Raw genomic sequence first — 24,314 nt, forward strand, 5'->3', positions numbered from 1 at the left:
GATCCTTCCTCAGAACTGATGGTGGCTGGGAAAACGTCAGTTTATATAAACTGACGTTTTCGCAGACAACATCAGTTCTGAGGAAGGGTCACCGGACCCGAAATTTTAATTCTGTTTTCTCCTCCAAAGATGCTGCCAGACCTGCTGAGCTTTACCAGCAACTTTGTTTTTGTTCCTGATTTACAACATCTGCAGTTCTTTTGGTTTTTAAGGAAAAATAGTGATGGTCTCTACAAAGACTCTCTCTCACTCTCTCTGCTTATCTCTACCATCAAACTCAAAAGTCAGTTCTGAGTGAAAACTGACTTAAAACAACAACCATTCACCAGTAATTCGAGGATATCTGCAAACTTTGCCACTGCTGAAGAAATAAGGCAACAGCTAAAACAGCCAGGACTCTCAGCATTCTCACAAGTTGACTACTCTAAGAACTTTAAACAGAAATTGCCTTTAGCTGCCTGACTGTACTAAATGCCTCTCTCCCACCTTCTTTGTATGATTACTACCTGTGTTTGTATGTGTATTGATGTTGCATTTTATCATCTTTAGGGTCTAATAAGTAATAAAATTCCTCTCTCATTCAAGAAAACCTTCCAGTGTGGCTCCATCATTTTAAACTAAGTAATTGCACTTTAATGGAAGTGCAGGCTAAAAATTATAGTTTGGCAGTACAGAACTTGAGTATCGCTGACAAAATGGGTCTTTTTGCAGCAATATTCAAAACAAAAATGTTGTGACTGTCCAAGAGGAGGTTAAAACGAGAAGAGCTGATTACCCCTCCTCATCTGGTCACAACAATATACAGAAATCTAAATAATTCTGAAAAACGTGAGGGTGGAAATGCCATATTTACTGAAAATGCTTGTTTTCCCCAAGGACCTCCTCTTTGACACAGTGTAGGTTTTGTGTTAAAGGTACCCTCACAGTAGTTTTAAATGGGGAATTGAAGGATGTTGAAGAATAAGTGTATCCTGTCAATTGTGCATACTCCAGCTAAAGTGTGTCTGTTACAAAAAACGGGATGCTTAGTCCAACAGCAGAGTTCAAGCAAACTACTCTGTTCTGGATAGCATTGAGCTTCCTGAGTGTTGTGCTGTTCTAGACAAATGGTGACTATGCATCTCACTTATGAATTGAGTCTGATTGCAGGCTTTGAGGTGTTAGGGGGTAAACCACATTTCACAATACCCAGACGCTACCCTATTCTTGTAGCATGGAGTAGTCCAATGGTATATCATGGTGTTTGATCCAATTTAGCTCCGTGTCAATGGTGACTTGGTGATAGCAATACCTTTGAAGATCAAGGGGAGAAAGTTGGGTTTATTATTGTTACTACCTGATAATTAGGTGGCACAAATGGTACCTGCAACATTTAAGCTCACATTCCAGTGCTTTCCATTAAGGTGCTCCACTTCCATGTTGTGATATATTTCCAAGCCTTTGTCTGGCTCTGTCAGCCAAAACTGGACATAGTTAAATATCACAACCAGAAATGTTTCAACCATCGGCATTCTTGCGTAAATACTGCAGTAGGTCAACCAATGAAAGAAAAGAGCTGAATGTACAATCTACTATAAATAATCCAGAATACCATATTTGTTAAAATTCAGTTTCAATCTAACTTGTTTAGGCTTATGAGCTAGGTAATATTGTGAATCCCAGAACCAATGCTTACGTAATGTCTGGGTGCTGAAGGTAATGTGACCATGAGAGGATACATGCTCATACATATGGATTTGTACCAACATATGTATCTAATTAGGTTTTAATTCATACAATGGAAAGAAAGAAAATCTGCACAAAGATCTGCAGAATTTGTTCTCAATGTCAAAGAGTTCAGATGTGACAAAACCCAGTCAGTATTATCAAATCTTGCAAGCATTCAATGTTAATTCCTAGCAAGGAAACATACCAACACAAAATATCAGGGAAAACTTTAAGTACTGAGGGTATATGTACATTTACATAAAAATGCTTTTTTAAAAAAAAATGAAGAATTATTTAGGACAGTTAGTTTTGGGAGAAGTTTGGAATCCAGATTTGACAATTGTCAATTGAGCTCAAAATTATGTTTTTCTTTCTGAAGTGAAGTTATGATTTCAGTTTTTGCTCAAAAAACATTTGCATAACTACAAACATCAAATTTTCCCAGAAACAAGACAATTAATTGGAATGTCTTTGTTTATCTTCTTTTGCATTAAAAATATTCTTAGATTTATTTAAAAATGGTGACTTGGTGCTATTTTATTCAGACAGCTGAAAATGAGTTTATTATGAAAAAAAACAGTTTTAATAAGAGTGGCTGGTTCAGCACTTACCTTAGTGTGAGTAACTTAATATTAAGTACCTGAAAATTAATCTTTGAAAAAGAAACCTTTGCTCGTTTCACTGATCCACACTAGTCAGTTTCTTCTTATAATAAAATTTTCAATTTTTAACAAATTTTGAAAGGTGTTGACAAGTGGACTTGCACCAAAGGCTCTAAGCAAGATCAGTTGACAGAAATGTGCCATGCTGATTAATTTTACAGGGGTGTAGCCAGTTTTGTGGGCAGGGCTGGTTTCCTGCACAATGTTTTTCAAACCACCATAAATGATCAAGGGAACTCAATTTGCATTGGACAAGATGCTTGACATTCCTCGATCTTTTCCATTGGCTTTGTCAATGGAACTGAGTGGAAACTTTATCCCATATCTATTTCGAGGAAGCAGAACCAAGGGCAGTCACATCAAAGGAAGTTCAAAATATCTTTCTGGATGGAAGATTCCTGCTTCTGCCAGTCACGTCATCTTGGCTTTGGAGTAAGACCAGTTTAAAATGTCTGACAGTTTCAGAGGCATGTAGTTTTGAAAAACATAAAATCTTCAGCAACCTTTTTATTTCTGAAACACACCCTTTTTTGCCCTTTAATTAATTCCTTCTCTTTGGGAGTTTATTTTTAAAAGCTGAACATTCCTATAATTATGTCTCTGGGTTTCGTTTTGGTTTATGAAACCACTACCCTTCCTTTGCTTTATATGAAGAAAATCAAATCAGTGCAAAGTGCAGATTCTGTTATTCAACATTGTATAAAGTGACTGTTAAAGCACAGCAAAATAGAACTATTGAGAAGTTTCAATTTTAATTACCAACTTCTCATTTCAGCCACGATACAATTCGAGTCACAGTGAATTCCTTGTATGGGATATGCATTGAGAGGTTGTGAGAGTCAAATAACTCCTGAAAAGGTGACTTATATATCAGAGGTGGCACTGCAGTGTATCACTGATGAACCTACATTTGGCAAAGTAATTTGTTCTATATTAAATACTCTTTATGGGGGAATGGGAGAATAAGGGGAAAAATTACCAAAGAAGGGATACGTTCCCTTCAAAATCCTTTGCTAGTTAACATTTGAAAATACTTTGTTCAGCAAGAGTTAACCCTATATCAATGGTGAAAGCATTTCTATCCTAAAATTTGATCTTTGAGTAGATTGTCTCTCTATTTCTTGTTGGTATATACAATTAATAATAAAATGGAGCTCCAGTGGAAGGTTGCATTAGTGTAGGACACATAATTACATTCACATTTCTCTAATTCTATAGAGTTTTAGAGTTCAGGCAGGAGTAGAACCCTACTGGAGTCCTCTCCCATTCTATTGAGTGCCCAATTATAGAGTAGCGTCCATATAGGATTGGAGACAGTACCAGTTTAACCAATGGCTCTTTTTGTTGTTGTTTTGACAGTGGAGCACAATGAAGATGTTTTTCACCATAAGGGACAGTGGAAAGAATTTAAGTTCGATTTAACTCAGATTCCTCGTGGTGAAATGGTAACTGCTGCAGAGTTTAGGATCTACAAAGGAACCAATGACAATTTCCATGGGAACATGACCCTTCATATCTCAATTTACCAAGTGTTGCAGGTGCTCCAGGAGAGGTTAGTGTATATTATTCATTATTCATGGAGTCATCTAACCTGCAGTTTACAGCTATGGGAGTATTTCCCCCTTCCCAGTACTAAAGAATGCTGCATTCACTGATCACATTTTTATGAAATGCTTTGCCAACCAGTTTTGCCTCTATCTTTCCTGAAGGCATTGGCCACTCCTGAAGTACATTCTATAGACAGTCTTGCTATATTGTGCAAATCCCAACAATAAACAGGAGTTTAGAAAAATAAAAGGGGATCTCATTGAAACATTTAAAATTCGGAAAGCTGCACAGTCTGGATGCAGGAATGATGTTTCTCCTGGTTAATTGTTGGGGGCTCGGGTGTGGTGTGTGTTCAGAACAAGGTGCCACAATCTTAGGATATGTGGTAGACCATTTCAGTCTGAGATGAAGAGAAATGTCTTCACTCAGTTAGTGGTCAGCCTGTTGAATTCATTCCCACAGAAACTGGTGGAAGCCAAACCACTGAATGTATTTAGGAAAAAAATAGATTTTTTTTAAGCTAAAGGTGTGAAAGGTTTGAGGAGAGAACAGGAATGTGATGTTGAGGTACACAGACAGTCACTAGGGCTAGAATCAAAATTAGGTCCATGGTGCTGTGAGGCCGCAGTGATAACCACTATGCCACCTTGCTGACTAATAGTGAGATTGACTGTAACACCTGATTTCATCCTTAATCATGATCAACTAACTCAGAATGCATTGGGTATTGAATCTGTCACCTTTCTGGTACTGAAGCTAATGCACAAATGAGTTAAGCCACTTTTTAAAACTTTTAAAAATTCTTGGGATGGGGGCATTGCTGGCTAGATCAGCACTTATTGCCTTTCCCTAATTTCTGTTGAGAAGATGATGGTTAGCCACTTTCTCCATGTGGTGTATGTACATCTGCAGTGTTGTTAAGAAGGGAGTTCCAGGAATTTGATTAGTGACAGTGAAGGAATGGTGTGGATCACCATAGGTACAGAAATTAACGAAACAGCCAGAGATATATATTTAGAAGTGTTTGTAGATATATAGCAGCTGAGAGTTTGATGGAGGGTAACATTTGTTTGAGGCTTTTAAGGGTTTAAAAAACTCATATTGAATATAGACATAATTCAGAACTGTATGGACATAGAGGAGACATGAGTCATTTAGCTCCATAAAGAGAAGTGACCACAATAATGTATATAAAAGTAGAACATTAAAATTACATAGAGGTAATTTCTGTAAATGGGAACCTGGCTGCACTTGCAAGGGACGTGGTCACTGGACACGGATAGCATTCCGGTGCATCTGCTGCCCTTATCCTTCTAGCTGGTAGAGTCATGGATTTGGAAAGGTAATCCTTCAGTGAGTAAGTTTTACAAAATAACATTTTGCTGTTACCACTGATCCAGCCCTTATGTTCCCAAGATGATATTTTTAGATGGCTGTTGCTCACTTAATGGACCACTGGTTAGATCAATGCACCAGAACACTGAGCAATAGACATGAGTCATTAGTAAGCACAGAAAAATATGCTTATTCATAGGCATAGAGTCAAAGAATGATGTCAACCTAATCCAGTGTTAAGCATGTTTTTTTTCCGGGGTTCCAGGTTTGGAAACACCACCACCTACAAGTTCCCCTCCAAGCCACACGTCATCCTGACTTGGAACTGCATCACCAGTTGAGTGATAGTTGGTGGATTGGGCAGAGGGGGTCAAAATTCTGGAACTCCCTTCCCAGTAGCACTGTGGATAACCTAACATCCCAAGGACTGTAGCAGTTTAAGAAGGCAGCTAACCACTACCATCTCAAGAGCAATTAGGGGAAGGCAATAAATGCATCCCTTGAACGAATTTTAAAATGTCAGTGGAGCTGATACTAAAAGTCAAAACTGAATATATTTAGCAAAACAACTGGGTTGAAAAGTCACTTAACACCATGGTAAACTTTAAGTGATATGAACAGTGCTAATTTTTCAAAAAATAAAAGCATGGACAGCTCAAAATATATGGTAAGCATCTGAAAGAAAAAGCTTGATTAACATTTTGGGTGGGACTCTTGCTCAGAGCTGTTATTTGCATTTCTGTTTCTTTTTATAACTGTTATTCCGTAAGTTGCTACCACCTCTCATGGGACCCAACAAAACATTTATTGAAAATAGCATTTCCTGGGTAGAATAAGCAGTAGAGATAAAATCATGGGATCAAAGGACTTTAAGTGAGGCAGTCTAGTCATTCGTGCCGAGAGCTGGTCTGACAGGCAGACAGTCAAGAGTTCAAGTCCCAGGGCTATCTAATGCCTGGATGAGTTTTTAGGCTGTTTTGTTGTCAAGCTTGCTGCCCTATTCACAATGTAGCATGGAGGTGTCAACCCAAAAGAGAGGAATAAACTTATCCCAATGGCATTGCTAGTTGTCATACCAGCTGTGCAAGGTAGCAAGAGTAGAGAGTTTATGGATGAAGTGAATTCAAATATAATTATTTGTAAAATATAAAACAAACCAAAATTTCATATTTGGTGTTCCTTATTAGATTTCCATTTACAAGCTGGACTCCCACACACAAAAAGACATCCCACAGGCTGTGACAATGGATGAAATCAGCTGTTCTGACTATGGTCAGTTGCTTCCCTCACCAATCCTGCTAAAATGTGAATAGTATTTTGCAGTGTGGTGAAGGATTCTGTGTCAGCAAATGCTTGCTCATTCCCTACTCCCCCCCCACCTCCTTTAACTCAGCAAACTTTTCTCAAATTTGTCATTGAGGAACTTTGAATCCAAATAACAATTAAAACACTGATTGAAACTCTGGTATTAGAGTCAGGAAGCAACACCCAACAGATTGAATATAGTGGCCATGGTACTTGGAGTCTCCAGGATACATTTCCACTTTTACATCCCAGAAGAAAGCGTTGTTCATTGGATGTGCACACTGGGGAATCTCATAAAGGCTCTGGTATGCTATCAACAGAAGCCTGTGTCTCATTTCCTGATATAAACTCCCAGAAAAATGAAGTTTCACACTAAGAATGTAAAGTGGGATCTTATCCTTATTTGCTGGAATTACCCTCCTGTTGAGTAGTTTCAGATCTGGTTTCTTGCATCAAACACCATTGCCTGTATGTCGTGGTCTGAATCTTTCCCTATATGTTAGCCCATTTAACATAGGTTGTGGAGAGTGGTTTAAAGAAGCCTTGGTGAATTTCTGCAATACATCAGGTAGATGGTACGCTCTGCTGCTAGTGTGCATAGGTGATGGAGAGAGTGCATGTTTGTCAATGTGATGCCATTTAAGCAGGCTGCTTTGTCCTGTATAGTGTCAGATTTCTTGTGTTTTTGGAGCTGCAGTCATTCAGACATGTAAGGACTATTCCATCACACTCCTGAACTTGTCCCTTATATATTGTGGACAGACTTTGTCAGGTCAGGAGATAAGTTATTATTGCAGTATTCTAAGCCTTTGATCTGCTCTTAAAGCCACAGTATTTATATGCCTAGTCCAGTCAATTTCTTGTCAATAGCAACACCCAGAATATTGATAGTGGAGGTTTCAGTGATGGTAATGCTCTTCAATATCAAGGGGCAATGGTTAGATTCTCTCAGGTTGGCAATGCTCATTGTTTGGCACTCATCTGTTGCAAATGTTACTTGCTACTTATCAGCCTAAGCCTGAATATTGTCCAGGCCTTGGTGTATTTGGACATGGATTTCTTAAGTATCTGAGGAGTCGTGAATGGTGTTGAACATTGTGCAATCATCAGTGAATATCCCCACTTTTGACCTTGTAGCAGCTGAAGATGGTTGGGCCTAGAATACCACCCTAAGGAACTCCTTCAGAGATATCCTGGCACTAAAATGAATGACCTCTAATGACTACACACATCTACTTTTGCATCAGGTATGACTCCAACCAATGGAGACTTTTTCCCAATTGCCTTAATTTTCCGAGAATGCTTTGATGCCACGCTCAGTTAAGTATAGTTTTGATGTCAAGGGCAGTCACTTTAACCTCATCTCTGGAATTCAGTTCTTTTGTCCATATTTAAACCAAGATTGCAATATTCTCAGGAGCTGAGCGGCCCTGGAGTACACTGCTCATCAGTGAGCAGGTTTATTGCTAAGCAAGTGCTTCTTGATAGTGCTGTTGATGACCTGTTCCCTCACTATGCTGATGGTTGAGAGTAGATTAATGGGGCAATAATTACCTGATTTGGATCTGCCCTGGTTTTAGTGTGCAAGACTAGCAAATTTCCATATTTCCTGATGGATGTCAGTGTTGCAGCTGTACAGCAGACATTTTGTAATTTATGAACAACACTAACTACTCACAATGTTATAAGAACTCACACTTATACAAAGTCTGGGTTCTATGTTTACTAATGTTACAACTGATTACATGAATGTAACACTGAAAATAGCTGACTGCAATGACTACATAGTGCACTGATTCCATTACACTATGACTACTGAAATGATGCATACTGGAACATCACATGACATAATGTCACCTAACAATTTAAAAGGTATTCTCTTTCCTAGAATCCAATAATACAACATTCCTATTTTTCCTTTAAAGAATGGGAACCCTATCCCAACACAGTTGTATAAGAATGAACATGGATACGTTATCTCTACACAATTAAATATGCTTTTACAGACATACGGCACATCTGGATCCAGTGCTTATACATTTATAACAACTTGCCTCTTTGTTGCGCTTCCTGTTATCTTGGGTGGATGTGTATCATTTGTTTTGGATGTGTGGTGTTGTCATGAATGATACTTTCAGTTTCTGGGTGGTTTTGAGATGGGTGGTTAATCATACAATGCTTGATTATGTAATCTATTTCTTCACAGGATTCAACTATTGTTTTTAAAACATCACATGATGTAGAATCCTTCCACAAACCCAAGTGCTCACCTGAAAATCTCCAACTTTTATCTTTGTCTTGGTTCAATTTGGGACAAATGTTCATGCTCGTTGCTCTGCTCCTGTACCATTTTCTCCCTTGTTTCCAACAATGGGCCGTGCAACATGTGTTTTGGGTGCTGAGAATTTGGGAAGGAGGAAATATGTGGATTTGATTTCCAAACCTGAGAGCTGCCTGTGAGGTTGAACCATTGTCTCGAAGAGTTTTACATAGATTTAACATAGTTAACCAAAAATCTTGGCAGGTTGCTTTACACTTAACTATCTTGGATTTTACCATGCACACAATGCATTCTGCAAAACCGTTAGGTTGGGGTTAGTGTGAGGAGGTAACATGTTGAAAATCCCACTTCCAACATGTCTTGCAGAGGTCAACTAGTATACTGTCACCAAAATGTAATCACGTCCTTGGACATGGAAAACATCAGTCAAAGTGACTCAGAAGGAATTTTGTATGGAATGAAATGTTCTATTGATTGTTGAATTTGACGGACTTGATATGTTTCACATAATTTAATCAGTTGATCAAAGTCATTATTAATACCAGGCCAATAACGAACGCACGTGCCAATGTCTGTTATTTTTTTGGAACCCATGTGACCTATATTTACATGGTTTTACGCATCCCCACACTTCTTTACCTGGATTACTGGAGAAGTATAGTCCATCTCTGAATGACCAGAAAGAATGTACTAGATCGGGGTCCTGTTGAATGTGATCAGGCCGACCAGTGATGATAATCGTTTGTCCTGTTGCAGCTGGTTCTCATTGGACATAGCTTGCTGAATCTACTCTCCTTGACTTTGACCAAAATGAGTGAGATTGATATGGAGACAATCTTCAAAGCCAGTTCTGAACATATTCACTTGTAGGTCTAAACGAATACCATTGTTCTTGTTATGATTTGGAAGTTGGCTAAAAGCATCAGAAATAATCATCTGTGAACCTAGTTCGTATTGTCTTTCCAAATTGTATCCTTGGATCTTCACAAGTAGTTGTTAGAGTCATGAAGGGACGCTTGTGAGTGGCGTCCGAAATAATTTCCAACATTTTGTAGTGGTATGAACAATAAAATGCTGCTAAAAAAGTTTGTGAGAAACTATTGCATTCTGAAAAACAGACCAAGAGTTTATTTTTCAATGATGTGGAGGTGCCATTGTCGGACTGGGGTGGACAAAGTCAGAAATCACACAACACCAGGTTATAGTCCAACAGGTTTATTTGAAAACACAAGCTTTCGGAGCCTCAGTCCTTCTTCAGGTGTTCTAAAGAAGAACTGAGGCTCTGAAAGCTTGTGTTTTCAAATAAACCTGTTGGACTATAACCTGGTGTCATGTGATTTCTGACTTTATTTTTCAATGTTGGAGAAGTTTTCCTGAGCTGTTTAGAAGGAACCTCGAACCAAATTCAATTGGCTTGTCAACCTGTAATAGACATGCATTGAGGTCTGTCTGGGATGCATCTACTTCCAACATAGTGAGTGTTGCAGGATCATAATATTGAAGAACACATGCTGGATGATAGAGCATTTCTGAGAGATTGAAAAATATGGTGGTGCTCTTCCTGCCATGTGTATGATGCGTCTCGGCAGATAAGATTGTGAACAGTAGAGACTTTGGTGGAAATATTTAGAATACATGGGGATGAAAAGTTGAAGAAACTAAGACGCTTTTGTAAGTCACTTTGTTTTGTGATATGGACAACTTCTATTTTGGTAGGATCATGTCCAAGAGCATTTGACTAGTAGATTGATCTGATAAAATTTATATGGCTCATGTTGACTTGACAAGACTTGTTGGAAATGGGGATATGTTTCCTTGCTGTTGGCATGAACTGATGGAGATTTGTGTCATGCTCATGTTTAGTTCTTCTGAGAACTGCAATGTCACCTGCAATACAGAGACAACTTAGTAGATTCTCAATTATACAATCCGCATGTTGGTGAAATATGTCCTGGCTGACGGATAATCCACATGGTAACCTGAGGAAACAATCTCTACTGAAAGATGGTCTTAAAGTTGTCAACTCCTGTGACTCTAGGGAAAGATGTCTGGATCAATATCCATTCTTGGGGTCAATATATCGCTGCGTCACCTTCAAAGCTGTCAATATAGTCAAACCTGTCTGGGTGGAGGTCAGTCAGGTCATGGATAAAATTGATGTTGAGGACTGGAATCTTTGGTGTTGCCACTGACGGATTTGTTACCTCATGGATCATACTTATATATAGATCTGTGTATGTTGGTCGACCAATAATAGCTGATTCAGCTATCTCAATAATGTAAAAGGTTTCAGGGGTCCATTCCAATAAGCCATATTGACACTGAAAATGGAAAATGTCAATGCTTGACATTGCTTAGCATGCATGAACTGCACCACATTGTGCCAGTTACCTGAGTATATTTCATGTAAAATGTATAAAGGGATGGTATTCAAACTTGCACCAGTGTCAATCTTGGCTTTTAGTGCATGTTGTCCATTCCTTTCAGGGTATATCATTTGAGTGAACATAAAGGCTTCAGCTTTTCTGATGATATCCATGTGGTGTGTGAAGTTGACCACATGTACTATTTGACTGGGATCTGTAAGCAGGAACATTGCAGACACCTCCTGGTCTTCATTGACATGCTTGTGTATTGTGAATGAGAGTGTGGAAACATTCTTGGCATTGTTTCTTGCTTGATTTTTCTTGACATGCCCCTGTGACTCATTGTGTTGCACTTTGGGTTTCTCTGGGCACTTGCGTTCTTACACATTGTAATGTAATGTCCTCTTGTAAAACATAGCTTGCATACATCATGAAATGTTGAACTCTGTTTTGGTGTGAGCCAAGCCACATCTCTTGCAAGATTTGAATGGTTTGCTCACCCTGTTTATGGCTACAATACTTGTTGCAGAATCAAGTTCTTTTAGAAGTTTTTGACGATCTAAAATTACTCAAGCATGCATCTATCTGCTAGCAGTGATTTTGATAATATGTTCATTGGGTCTGACTAGAAGTACCTTTTAAAAGAATTTGATGGATGCAGAGGCGATACCCATTTCCATAAAACTAAGTTGGTTTTGGTGAAATCAAATTTCTTATCTTTGTATTGACATCTACCTTGAAATTGATTGTTTCAGCTAGCTATTGCCAGTATGACATGAACTCAAGTCTAAAAGTTCTGAAATTAATTCAAATATTAAGCTGATGTCCTTAAAAAAATTAGAAACTGTTCTGAATCTTTGCAGTCATCATTAGAAATACCTGAGAATGTCATTCTTCTTAACCCTTTGTTTTCCAATGTTTGACTCACTTAATTTTATCAGCTATTTATTGATCTGTGAAGTCAAGGTTTATCCTTTCTTTAAATAACTGAAATTTTGACAGAATGTCGATTGAAGCACCAATCCATGTGCAAAGTTTGCTTTCCATCTTTACTGTGCAGTTTTGTGCTCGTTAAAAATGCCTAGACGCAAAGGATCTACATTGCAATGTAATGCTTTCTTTTTTATTGTTGTTGGCTTCTCTGCTTTTGTATCTTTCTTATTGCTGCTGCTTTAATATTGCAGCTTTAAAAATATTTGAGTAGTGATTGTACATGGCGTTGTCACCAAAAGAGATATCGGGGTAATATCACACGACAACCTTTGATGGCTTTCATGCCATTTCTGAAAAAATGATCAGTGGAATCATCCAACATCTGGAAGCAGATAAGGCCTTACTAATAAATAGAACATTTCTTATGGGCACTTTTTTTTCTGCGTTTTGTCGGAAGATCACTTTGCTAGATCAGAGCTATGCTAGCCTCTTGCAAATCAAAACTTTTCGAAACAGCCACACTTTGGCCTCGTATTTTTTTTAAAGAGGGAGAGAATACTCATAAAAGTTTCTCCTCCATTGAATTTGTTATGCTTCAGTACAGGTTGTCATCTTGGTTTTAAGTTGTAAACTTCACCTCTAAATTCGGAGTGATGTTTAGAAAACAGAGCTCTTCGCACTGCCACACTGCTATCACCTTTACAGTCTTTAGTGCCAACTGGCTTCCACCAGTACTTAGTTTCTATCACTGCAACCATGATGGGTCAAACCATCATTTCCAGCCTGATATAGTTTGAGTGTTTACCTACGTTAGCTCACGTAATACATTCAAAGAAGATTAGATTCTGGTCAAATCAGATGACATGAAGTTTATTAACAACATTAACTAATTACATTGTTACAAGAACTCAGATTTATACATAGTCTAGCTTCTATTCTTACTGAGGTTGTGGCTATGTTACGTGACTGTAACACTATACAAGGCTGACTACAACGACTACACATTGCACAAGTTCCATTGTAGGCAGCTTTATTAATTAGTCAAGTAAAATAAAAGGACAACCTTATTGGATTTTAGTTCATCTCAATATGTTGCTCCACTGCTCAAGGGGTTAATCAAGAAAGGACAATTGGAAACTGTAAGCTTAAGATAATAACAATGGAATGTGCTATTTGTAAAACAAAAGCGATAAGTTTAAAAATAGTTGGGAGGGAATGCTTTGCAGAAATTCAAGGAGGTGTCCATTTCTTAACAGGGATTTTTTGGGGGCGTGAGGATGAAACACATGCGGAATGGAAATAAAGGAGAGGTTCAGAGGATTGGGGTTTGAGCTTGCCACTTTGGAGAAATTTGGCAAGATTATAACAGCTAGAGTCTGGGCGGCTGTTTTGAGAGCTGTACCTTTGGGGAAGCAGGTTTAATCTTTTTTAAACCAAATAATATATTTAGATCACGACTATCAAAGTTGAGGTAAGAGAAGAAACTTACTTTCCCTTCTACTCCACCCCCTCCCACAACTTTAGTAGCTGCTAAGTACAGTTTATGAAATACATTTGTCAATGTTAATGAGAACAACCTGAAACTGCATGACTCCACATACTGTAGGTCAGTAAAGCTACAACTTGAGACAGTAACTGCACGTGTCCCTGAAATATTGTTGGATTCATCTCAGTCTTCAGTTGACAGCTTGTTTTAACTATATGACAGATTCCATTCACTTGCTGATCTATGCAGTGTTCTTTCACACTAAGATAAAGAATGCTTTAATCTGAGGTGCCACACTCAGCATATGGTTACTTCATCATATCAGTACTTGAACCTGGAACTCGGCAAATGACAGTATTCAGAAACCATCAGTTTATTCTGCCCACATGCACAGTTGTTTGAGGGTCTTTCTCAAAAGGATTTGATGAATAATGTTCCTGACAGAATATTGCCTTAAAAGCATGTTGAAATAGTCAAGAACACCCTATTGAAGCATATTTGCGACTGCAATCTCCAAACATTCCATTAACTTTCAACAGTCTACTGGGCTGCCTTTTAAATAATGTTTTTCCTAATGGTTACCAGATGCATTCCAACAGGTGCTAACTTCCATCCTCTCTAACAACAACTACCTGCATTTAGATAGCATTTTGACTGTAGTAAAACATTACAAGGCACTTCATAGAAGGGCTATCAAAAATGCTTGACATTTACCCAGTCAAGGAAATACAAATGAAGATGTAGGTTTTAAGAAATGTCTTCAGACAAGGAAGAGACATAGAAAGGACACTGAAGAGTTTTAAGAAAGAATTCATTTTCTCAGGGCTGCAACAAGTGAAAGCATATCTGTCAGTGTTAGAGATTAAAGTCAGGGAGACACCAAAGGACAGAATTGAAGAACACAGAGATTCCAGTCGTTTGTGAAGGTTATAGGGAGCTTACAGAGATGGGGATAAAGGAGCCATGGCAAAACTTGAAAACAAGGATGAGAATCTTAAAATTGAGGCATTGACAAACTGGGAGTTGATATATCTCAGCAACCATAGGGTAAAGGATGTAGGATTTGGTGCCACTTAGGATATGGCCAAAATGTTTTGGTTGATTATACGTTTATGGTGGAAACTGAGAAGGCAGCCATAGTCCACTGAAATATTCCAGTCCAGGGATAACAACAACCTGGATGATGATTTCAGCAGCAAGGGAGCTGAGGCAAGGTGGAGACAGGTGATATGCAAGTAAGTGGTCTTAATGGTAGAGTGGATATATGGTTTGAAGTTTATCCCAAGGTGCAATAAGACATCAATGTTTCCAAGGATCTAGTTAAGCCTCAGACAATCACCAAGGAGAGGGATGGGGTAGCTGGCTTGGAAATTGCAGATAATGACTCTGGTTATCCCAATATTTAGTTGGAGAAAGATTTTTCTGGTTGGACAAGCAGCATGACAAATCGGTAACAGCAGAGAGGTCAAGAGAGGTGACAGAGCGACAGATTTGGGTGTAATCAGCATACATGTGCAGCTGGACCTTGTGGTGATGATACTAAAGGGCAGCATGTAGATAAGAAATAATAGCAAGCCAAGGATGCATTCTTAGGGAGCCCCGGAGATAATGGCACAGAAGCAAGCAGAGAAGGCATTGTAGGGTAGGTGGATTAGCCATACTAAATTTCCCCATAGTGTCCAGGGATGTGCAGGCTACGTGAGTTACCTATGGGAAATGCAGGGTTTTGGGGATAGGGTGGGGCGACATCTGGGTGGGATGCTCTTCAGAGGGTTGGTATAGACTCAATGGTCCAAATAGCTTTAATCTGGGCTGTAAAGATTGTATGCCATGAAATTGAACAGAATGACCTGTATTATGTTTTCAGGGAAGCTATCTTAAAAATGGAAGTTTTATCTAATTTTGATGCTGTTATTATATTTCAATTGCCTTGGAGTTAAACTATACAACAACCTCCCTACGTTGTTCTACCCGGCCTTTAAAAGGTTTAAAATCCCTTAAAATCTATAGATGGTCATCTGACCTTCTGCTTCTTTTTATGACTCGGTGTTATATCTTGTGTTATAATTTCCCTGCAGTGTTCGTCTGGGGTTTTTATTATGTGTAGATTGTTGATATTTATAAGGTCACAGATCGAGTCCCTATCCATCAGTTCAAATTGACTGCCTTGTTTTTCCACTTTTAGAGAACCAGAGCTCCTCCTATTGGACAATCAAGAAATATGGCCCACAGAAGAAGGGTGGCTGGAATTTGACATCACAGCAACAAGTAACGATTGGTTGATGAATCCTCATTATAATCTGGGTCTGCGGCTTTGTGTGGAGACTGAGGAAGGTATTGTATTTAACGGTCACATATTTATGTTGCAAGATTAGAATAAGACACTCTATGTTGCAATTACTTTATTATTTTTGAGCATTTATTGTAAAAAGATTTCACTCCAACCCCTGGTCCCGGCAACTAAAGTTTATGGTTCAAGCTTTGTACGGGTCTTTTCCTAAAGCATGCCTTTAATGGAAATGTTAACCAAAAGTGAATGTTTTCATCTGTCATTGATTCAATTCTCGCTTATTCCAACATAAAAATTTCATGGTTTGTAAGGCAATTTTAAGATGTGCATAGTCCTTAAGCTATGCATCTGGTTTATTAGCACATGTAATTATATCAGGTTACCTTCCTTACCTCATTAACAGTATAGCTCTGAGCATTTGGAAGAACCATACTGTTCTTCACACAGCATTGAAGGGTGGAAACGTGGCTGAAACACCGAATGCCAGTTCTGCCTCCTTTTCCTTATTAATTTTAAGTGCTGTCACCTCCAAATGAATTTTTTCTAATTGCATTTTAAAAACTCACCAAACAAAATCAGTAGACGTGATTTTTTTTTAAAAATAGAAATTTAACTTTCTTTCGCCCATTTTTAACATCATTATAGTAGGCATGAGTAGCAAAACCCTGAACAGGATATTGCTTTGTGATTTCACCTCTCATCCCTTGACACTGACCTATTGTTTAGATGAGCACTGGAGAGAGGAGTAAAATCTAACAGTGTCCATGTATACCCGCTGATACATATTCAATATTTTAATTTTGTCATTGTAAACTTTGTAAAAACTTTCCATTTAAATTATTTGAAGTCAAAAAAGATCACCAAAAGATCATAGAACTTAGAAGAGTACAGCACAGGAACAGGCCCTTTGGCCTATCATGTCTGTGCAGACCACGATGCCATTCTAAAATAATCCTCTCTGCCGGCACATGGCCCATATCCCGCTATTCCCTGCCTGTTCATTTTTTTGTCTAAATGCATCTTAAACTTTGCTAACATATCTGCTTCTACTACCTCCCCCAGCAATGAATTCCAGACACGTACCACCCTCAGTGTAAAAAACTTTCCTTGCACATCTCTTATAAACTTTCCCCCTTTCACCTTAAACCTATCCTTTTAGTATTTGACATTTCCACCTTGGGAAAAAGGTTTCAACCATCCACCCTGTCATTGTCTTCATAATTTTATATACTTTTATCTGGTCACTCTCAGCCTGTGACACTCTAGTGAAAACAATCCAAGTTTGTCTAACCTCTCCTTATAGCTAATACACTCCACTCCAGGCAATATCCTGGTAACCCCTTTTTCACCCTCTCCAAAGCCTCCACATCCTTCCAGAACTGTACATAATACTGCAAATGTGGCCTAACTAAAGTTTTATACAGCTGCAATATGACTTGCCAACTTTTATGCTCAATGTCCCGACCAATGAAGGCAAGCATGCCATACGCCTACTTTACCACCTTATCCATTTGTGTTGCCAGTTTTAGGGAGCTATGAATTTGCAATCCAAGAGTCCTCTGTATGTCACTGTTTGTAAGGATCCTGCCATTTGCTGTGTGCTTTTCTCTTGTATTAGACCAACAAAAATGCATCACGTCACATTTGTCTGCATTAAACTCCATCTGCCATTTCTGCGCCAAATTTTCCAACTTATCTACATCCTGCCATATCCTTTGACAACCTTCCTTACTATCCATAACTCCATCAATTTTCACATTCTCTGCAAATTTACTAATCAGATCACAAACATTTTCATGCAAATCATTTATATATTATTTCAAATAAAACAGGTCCCAACACCGCTCCTTGCAGAACACCACTGGTCACAGAACTCCAGTCAGAGAAACACCCCTCAACAACTAACCTCTGTCTCCTATGACCCAGCCAATTTTGTATCCAATTGCCAACTTACCATGGATCCAGCCTAACACGAGTGAACTTCTCAAATGCTTTAGTAAAGTTCACGTTGTCAACATCTACAGCCCCACCCGCATCAATCATCTTTATCACTTCATCAAAAAATTCAATCAAGTTTATGAGAAAAGACCTCCCCCACAAAAAGCCATGCTGATTCTTCCTAATAAGTCCATTCTTTTCCAAATGCAAGTAAATCCTAAGAATCTTCTCCAATAATTAACAGATGTAAGGTTCACTGGCCTATAATTTCCTGGATTAACCCTGTTGCTCTTCTCAAACAAAGGAACAACATTGGCTATTCTCCAGCCTTCTGGGACCTTGCCTGTGGCTAAAGAAAACACAAAGGTCTCAGTGAAGGCCCCAGCAATCTTCCCCCTTGCCTCCTTCAGTATCCTGGGATAGATTCCATCAGGTCTCGGGGACTTATCTACCTTAATGTCTTTCAAGACACCCAACATCCCCTCCTTTTTAATATTGTCATGTCCTAGAATATCAACATACCTCTCCCTAAGCTTACCATCATCCATGTCCTTCTCCTTGGTGAACATCAACCCGAAGTACTCATTAAGGACCTCACCCACTTCCTCAGGCTCTATCCATAAATTCCCTCCTTTGTACTTGAGTGGGCCTACCCTTTCCCTAGGTACTCTCTTGCTTCTAATTAGCCTTCCCTCAATTTAGTACTTTCACCCAAGGACTAGTCTTATCTTTATCAATCACTATCTTAAACCTTATGGAATTATGATTACTGTTCCCAATGCTCCCCCACTGAAACTTCGATCACCAGGCCAGGCTCATTACCCAATACACAGTCTAGCACAGCCCTTTCCCTAGTTGGACTTTCTACACATTGTTTCAAGAACCCTCCTGGATGCATCTCACAAATTCCTCCCCATCTAAGTCCCTGGCACTGAAGGAGTCCCAGTCAATGCTGGGGAAGTCAAAATCAGCCACTAAAAACAACCCTTTTTTTATATCTTTCCTTGATTTGCCTTCATATCTGTTCCTCTATCTCCACTGGCCAATGGAAGGCCTATAGTATAACCCCATCATAATGATTACATCTTTCTTATTCCCGAGTTCTACCCACATGACCATACGTGTCATCCGAGATGTCCTTTCTTAGTACAATTGTGACATTCTCCTTAATCAAACTCCCCCATCTTTTTTACATCCTTCTCTATCTCACCTGAAGAACACAAGTAATAAAAATTCACTGCATTTCTGAAGCGTATCAAATGTAGGTCAATTACTTTTTCCTATCTTTAGTCTGCCCATGCCCTGTTCCTAGTTCAGAGCTGACAACTACGGCTTGATGGCTGCCAATGCAATTCTCAAACCTTCCACGAGGGGGTACACTGCAGTGGTCTTGCAAAATGGTTCCGGTGAACTTCCCTCCCAGATTTTGGGGAAATTGACTGTGCTCCTTACAGGGGTACAGCTGAGACTAGGAACATACCATTAGTAATTTAGAAGTGAAATTATGTAGCCTGCTACTCTAAGGTACAGTAGTATAAGGCCCCCAAATGATGGGCTGCTATGAATCCCAATTTTATATATTTTAATGGCTGTATGTTAGCAGGAGGTTCTGGCTGCAGAATTTAATGCTGCAGAAGCTAATTATGTGATAAAACGCTCATGGACATCCAGTCTAACAAAATTGAAGATTGTGGAGGACAAATCCAACTCAGTGAGGGCAGGAAACTCAGCCACTCATTTTGCAGAACCATAGCAGTGCATCCCTTTTGGTTTCAGAGTGGCATCAAACAGAAGTCTGCCTGCTCATTCTCGGAGCCAGCTACGGGGCCTGGCTTGGACTGATAAAAAGAGAAAGAAAAATATATAAAGAAACAGCATGTTCTGCCAACGCGAATTGGCTTTAACGCGATTGACAAATAGGGGAAAGCTATTTCTAAAACGCGAACTAGTGTTGGCTGTAATGCAATTCCATCGACTAGACATCTTGCTGTCAGGAGCCCTTTGCTAATGATACCTACAGTGTATTTGTAGAATGCTGTGATTATGAGAGTCCCAAAGAAATTCTCCCTGTCAGCCTTCATTAAAACTGAAAGTAAAAGCCAGCAGGTCTGTTATCGGGAAAATTAGGGTGTAAGAGAGAGTGAAAAACAGTACATCTAACTTGCCTTGAAAGGAAACCCTGTTAGACACAGGACCTGGGTTCAATAGGAGGCTCCAGCAGCCTATTTAAGTAATTAGTCAGATCACCATGGTTGACTTGTGTTTCAACTTGATTTTCCCACCTTTGTTCCATATCCCTCGATACCCTTGTGGTCTGGTGATAAGATCGCTGAAGGAGTCTGAGTTGCTAGGGCAACAAACACATATGTATATGTCGCAGTCTGGAGCTATGGATAGTCGTGGTAGAGTCTCCAATGTTCTTTTAGTCACATGGCTAACCAGGAGTCTCTCCCAATCTTACAGTCTGCCACTGTGTTGGAAGAATTTGCCGATTGACAATCTTTTTAGTCACATTGTGAATGCACCTTCCCTGGCCATTGAGCTCTGAGGCAGGACTTGAACCTGGATCTTGTTGATTACAAAGGCTTACACCATTCACAACCTCAGGATGTTACAAAGAGCTTGACAGCCACTGAAGTATTTTTGAAGTGCAGTCATGGCAGAAAATACAGTAGTTAATTTTCACACAACACTCTCCCTCAAGTAACAATGTGACCATGACCAGACAATCTGTCATTGTGTTGCTGACTAAGGGATAAGTATTGATCAGAACACCTGTGTAACTGTATTGCACTTTTTGGAAATAGTGAGGACAGTTGTGTCAATCCGAGAAGGAGCTGCGAAGCTGCTGCCTCAGTCAGGCCAACCTGTGTGAGCAGCTGCTGACAGTAGTGTTATCTGATGTGTTACACTTTTTTTGGTGGTCTGCCCCTAACCCCACTTTTCCCTTCGGTCAAGTTATTTCTTTAGCGCGATTTTCTAGAACACAATGTTGCACTGGAACCCAACTATCGCGTTATAGCAGAAACCTCTGTGTACTACTTTTTGTGTTTTAAAAATCCAAGTGATATTTAAGGGAGCAGTCATGTAAATTGAATAATTTATTAATTATTTACTACTCCATGTTAAGCTCCCGGACGCAGTCTAGACCCTGACTCTGTTGGGCTGATAGGACGACGAGGGCCCCGTTCAAAGCAGCCATTCATGGTAACCTTTTTCAGAGCAAGTCCGGCACCTATTCGTACAACGCGGACTACAAAACCACGGAGAGGACGTAAGAAGCACAACCAGTCACAGGAATCCTGTGAGAGACTACCTAGCACAACAGGTAACACCGTCAACATGTGTCCATAACAAAGATCGCTCTGATTAAATTTGCGCTAAAAATGAGTCTAATTTATTTCCTTAGTTGTTATCTTTATCTCATGAAAGACATACTATTGTCCAGTAACCCGCATCAAAGCTGAGTTAGAATAAATATTTCAAGTTGTAATGTAATTAATTTTTGATTTTGGTGCAAAAATATTGTGATAGTACTCAAAACACTGCATAAATTATTGGCAATAGGCTGGGTAACTAGTGTGCTTAAGGAATTCACAGCAGAAAAAGAGAGCAAGGATAGAACAGCACACGTGGAGAATGTGTAAATTATAAAGAGAAATTAAAAATCTTAAAATGCTTCTTTTAAATAATCAGGCATAATTAGAAATCTGATGAGAATAGAGGGTGGAATTTAACTCCCCCTGCCAGAAGTAATTTTGGAGGTGATGGTGGCAGTAAATTGGACAAGACTGCTAGGTTGGAACCCTGTTGCTTTCCAACTTCTGCCCAATTAAGTCCAGGCCAGGAAGAGTTGCAGATGGCCTTGCCATCCAGAAGTCCTTACGTGGACTTGGTTTGAACCAAAGATGAGTGGTGAAGTTGGTACATGGGATGCACAAAGCCTTCCAGGAAAGTCACTCATTCAAAGCCACTCTGTGCTGAGAGAGTTAGTATCGGGAAGAGCATCCTAAAAATCCAATCCCCTACCCTTGCCTCTGATCCTCAACCCCCACTGCTCCCAGTGGCATTGACAGCAATGGACAGCTGCCAGCTTCTGATTGGCTGGCTACTCTCGTAGGCAGGATTTCCACACCTGTAGCATTGATTCCAGAGTGTGCCCATCACCTGTGCTTTAGCCAGCATCTAATATGATTGGTCTTCATTAAAAGCTCATGGCCTGGATTAATTCTGCCCATTGTGTTCACTCCATCACCAATGAAACAAAGAATCTCCTGTGAGGCTGGTCTGGAACATGTTTCCACATTGCTTATTTAAACTCAAAGACAAGTGGGTTAGTTACCACAATATGATTTTTTTTGTTTTTGTTTTTTTTAAATTATGTATATTAAGCAGCCCGTTATTCTGGAGATCACAGGCGAGTATGTAAGAGACATGATCTGTATGTTAGCTTCCGCGACCTCGGCTGGCAGGTAAGGTGTCTCTATTTCTGTGATGTGCAGAAAATGTGTGTAGGTGTTTTTATTGTGTAACCTTGTGAGTGAATTGGTGACTGCAGCCCTTTCAGTTTTCAAAGATGAGTTTTGTGTATTTGCATTAGTGATTTGCTTGTTCTTAAACAGTTTATTAATTTTTGACTTCACCAGTAATTGTTAACTAAAAGACGACTGTTTCCACTAGTACTGATTGGATATATTTCCTGTTTTAAAATCATTATTGTAGTACATCCATTTCTTTCTGTGAGTAGCACCTATCAATCACATACATCATGGTGTGCTTTCTGTCAAATTTATACTTGGCAGCAAATGGTCAGCATGCATGTACCTGCCCTCACATTCATTTTCACACTTTGCAAGAATTTAATGAACTTTTTAAATTGTATTGCTTTTGTAAAGGCCACAAACACAACTGTCTTCTCAGGAGATCAGAATGCATAGGCTATGGCTTCTCGTCATATCTCCAAATTTCCAGGAGCTCTCATAGTTCTCAACAACATGGATAACATCATGCAGATAGATTTTAGTAGGCCCAATGAAAGCAGGATCTCCCAAGATGCTTAAATATAGAAGCCTCTTCGGACTGATGAAGGAATATAAGTACCAGTCACTACTTCAGTCATTGGGAACCCACAATCAGGAATAACAGCAATTCACAGCTTGCAGCTTCTCACAAACTAACAAGTGGTAATCCCGCTCCAAATTCATACTAAGAAGGTGCATATGGACTTAAATTTTTCACTTGCATGTGGACGTACCCATATAGTTGCATTCTGTAGTTTCATTTGTGCATTTTATGGTTTTCTTGAAAATGTTAGATTTTTCAGTGCACACATTTCAACTATTGTTTGAGCACCCCCAAAAATTTGAACTGCCTTGAGCATTAGTACATTTTATTTCGAATTCAATGCAGAGATTAGGTAATGGAGTCATCAACTATATAACAGCCCCAGCTGCCAGATTACCCCAAAATCTATCTTGTGTTGTGACAGTGCTGTCATTGACATGAATTTAAACCATGTCGGGTCTGTGAAAAACCACAAATTTTTTTCTCTAACTGCCAGACCTGCTAACATTAAAAAATATGGGTGGAACGTATTGAATTTTGATTTCAGGAAGATACAAGTATAAGTTTATTAGTTAAGAAGACAAATGCTTCATTATTGGGAAGTACCTGAGAATTCGAAGCAGTCAACATCTTAGGTGTTGGTGCCAATTAATGCAGTCACATAGTTTTTAGATCTGGATTCAAGTTCTAATGCTTGATATACTAGATTCATCAAGAATACAATTACATCTCATTTAACTTCTGTTTACAAACATAGTAAAACATCTAAAATTAAACTTTTCATAAGTTGTAAGGAGTGAGGAAAGGCAAGCCATTTCAGTCTGTCACGTAAGTTATACGTCAAGATCTAATCCATGGGTATCCAATGCTCATACCTTCACCATTGACACTAACCCTGTTTGATTCAGAACAAAGTGTAAACACCAGAACATAACTAAGACATATGTATAGGAAGTAATTATTGCAGCCAACACTCTCAACTCTTTTTTTATCCTAAATCCCAATTAGCTTGGATTATGTTCCTTTAATATTTAACATCTTGGCCATAACATCGCTACATAAACATGCTTTATCATTCTACTAACACTTTCAGTATGAAATCAAAGATATAATGGAAAAGGATACTATATCATAGACAGATGAGCATACAAGTAATTCTAAATGTCATAAGTAATGTAAAGCAGCCTCTTATACCAGAGCAGACATAAAAACTTATCGGTGGCAGCCAAAATATTTTCAGCTTTCATCTACTAACTTTTTTCGTTTTATGTAGGACGATCTTAAAGAATAATTATGTAACAATTGTTTATAGGTGAGAATGAAATAAATATACACATAAGGCTGCAGAAAATTGCTTCATTCAGAAAATAAAATTAACATTTTACATGCAAAGGATGAG

The 24,314-nt window shown here is 38.9% G+C and overlaps 1 protein-coding gene across 1 annotated transcript in view; it reads left to right on the forward strand.

Annotated features, from left to right (window-relative positions):
- The window catches only part of LOC109918098 (bone morphogenetic protein 7-like), a 75,299-nt gene that overhangs the window by 45,531 nt on the left and 5,454 nt on the right, over positions 1-24,314 (forward strand). The window contains exons 2-5 of the mRNA XM_048613137.1: positions 3,729-3,921; positions 15,809-15,957; positions 20,982-21,179; positions 22,244-22,323. Coding sequence (XP_048469094.1) covers positions 3,729-3,921; positions 15,809-15,957; positions 20,982-21,179; positions 22,244-22,323 — 620 coding nt within the window. The remainder of the gene's footprint in view (positions 1-3,728; positions 3,922-15,808; positions 15,958-20,981; positions 21,180-22,243; positions 22,324-24,314) is intronic.

This window comes from Rhincodon typus, chromosome 27 (genome assembly GCF_021869965.1).
Source record: "Rhincodon typus isolate 14 chromosome 27, sRhiTyp1.1, whole genome shotgun sequence".
Lineage (NCBI taxonomy): Eukaryota > Metazoa > Chordata > Chondrichthyes > Orectolobiformes > Rhincodontidae > Rhincodon > Rhincodon typus.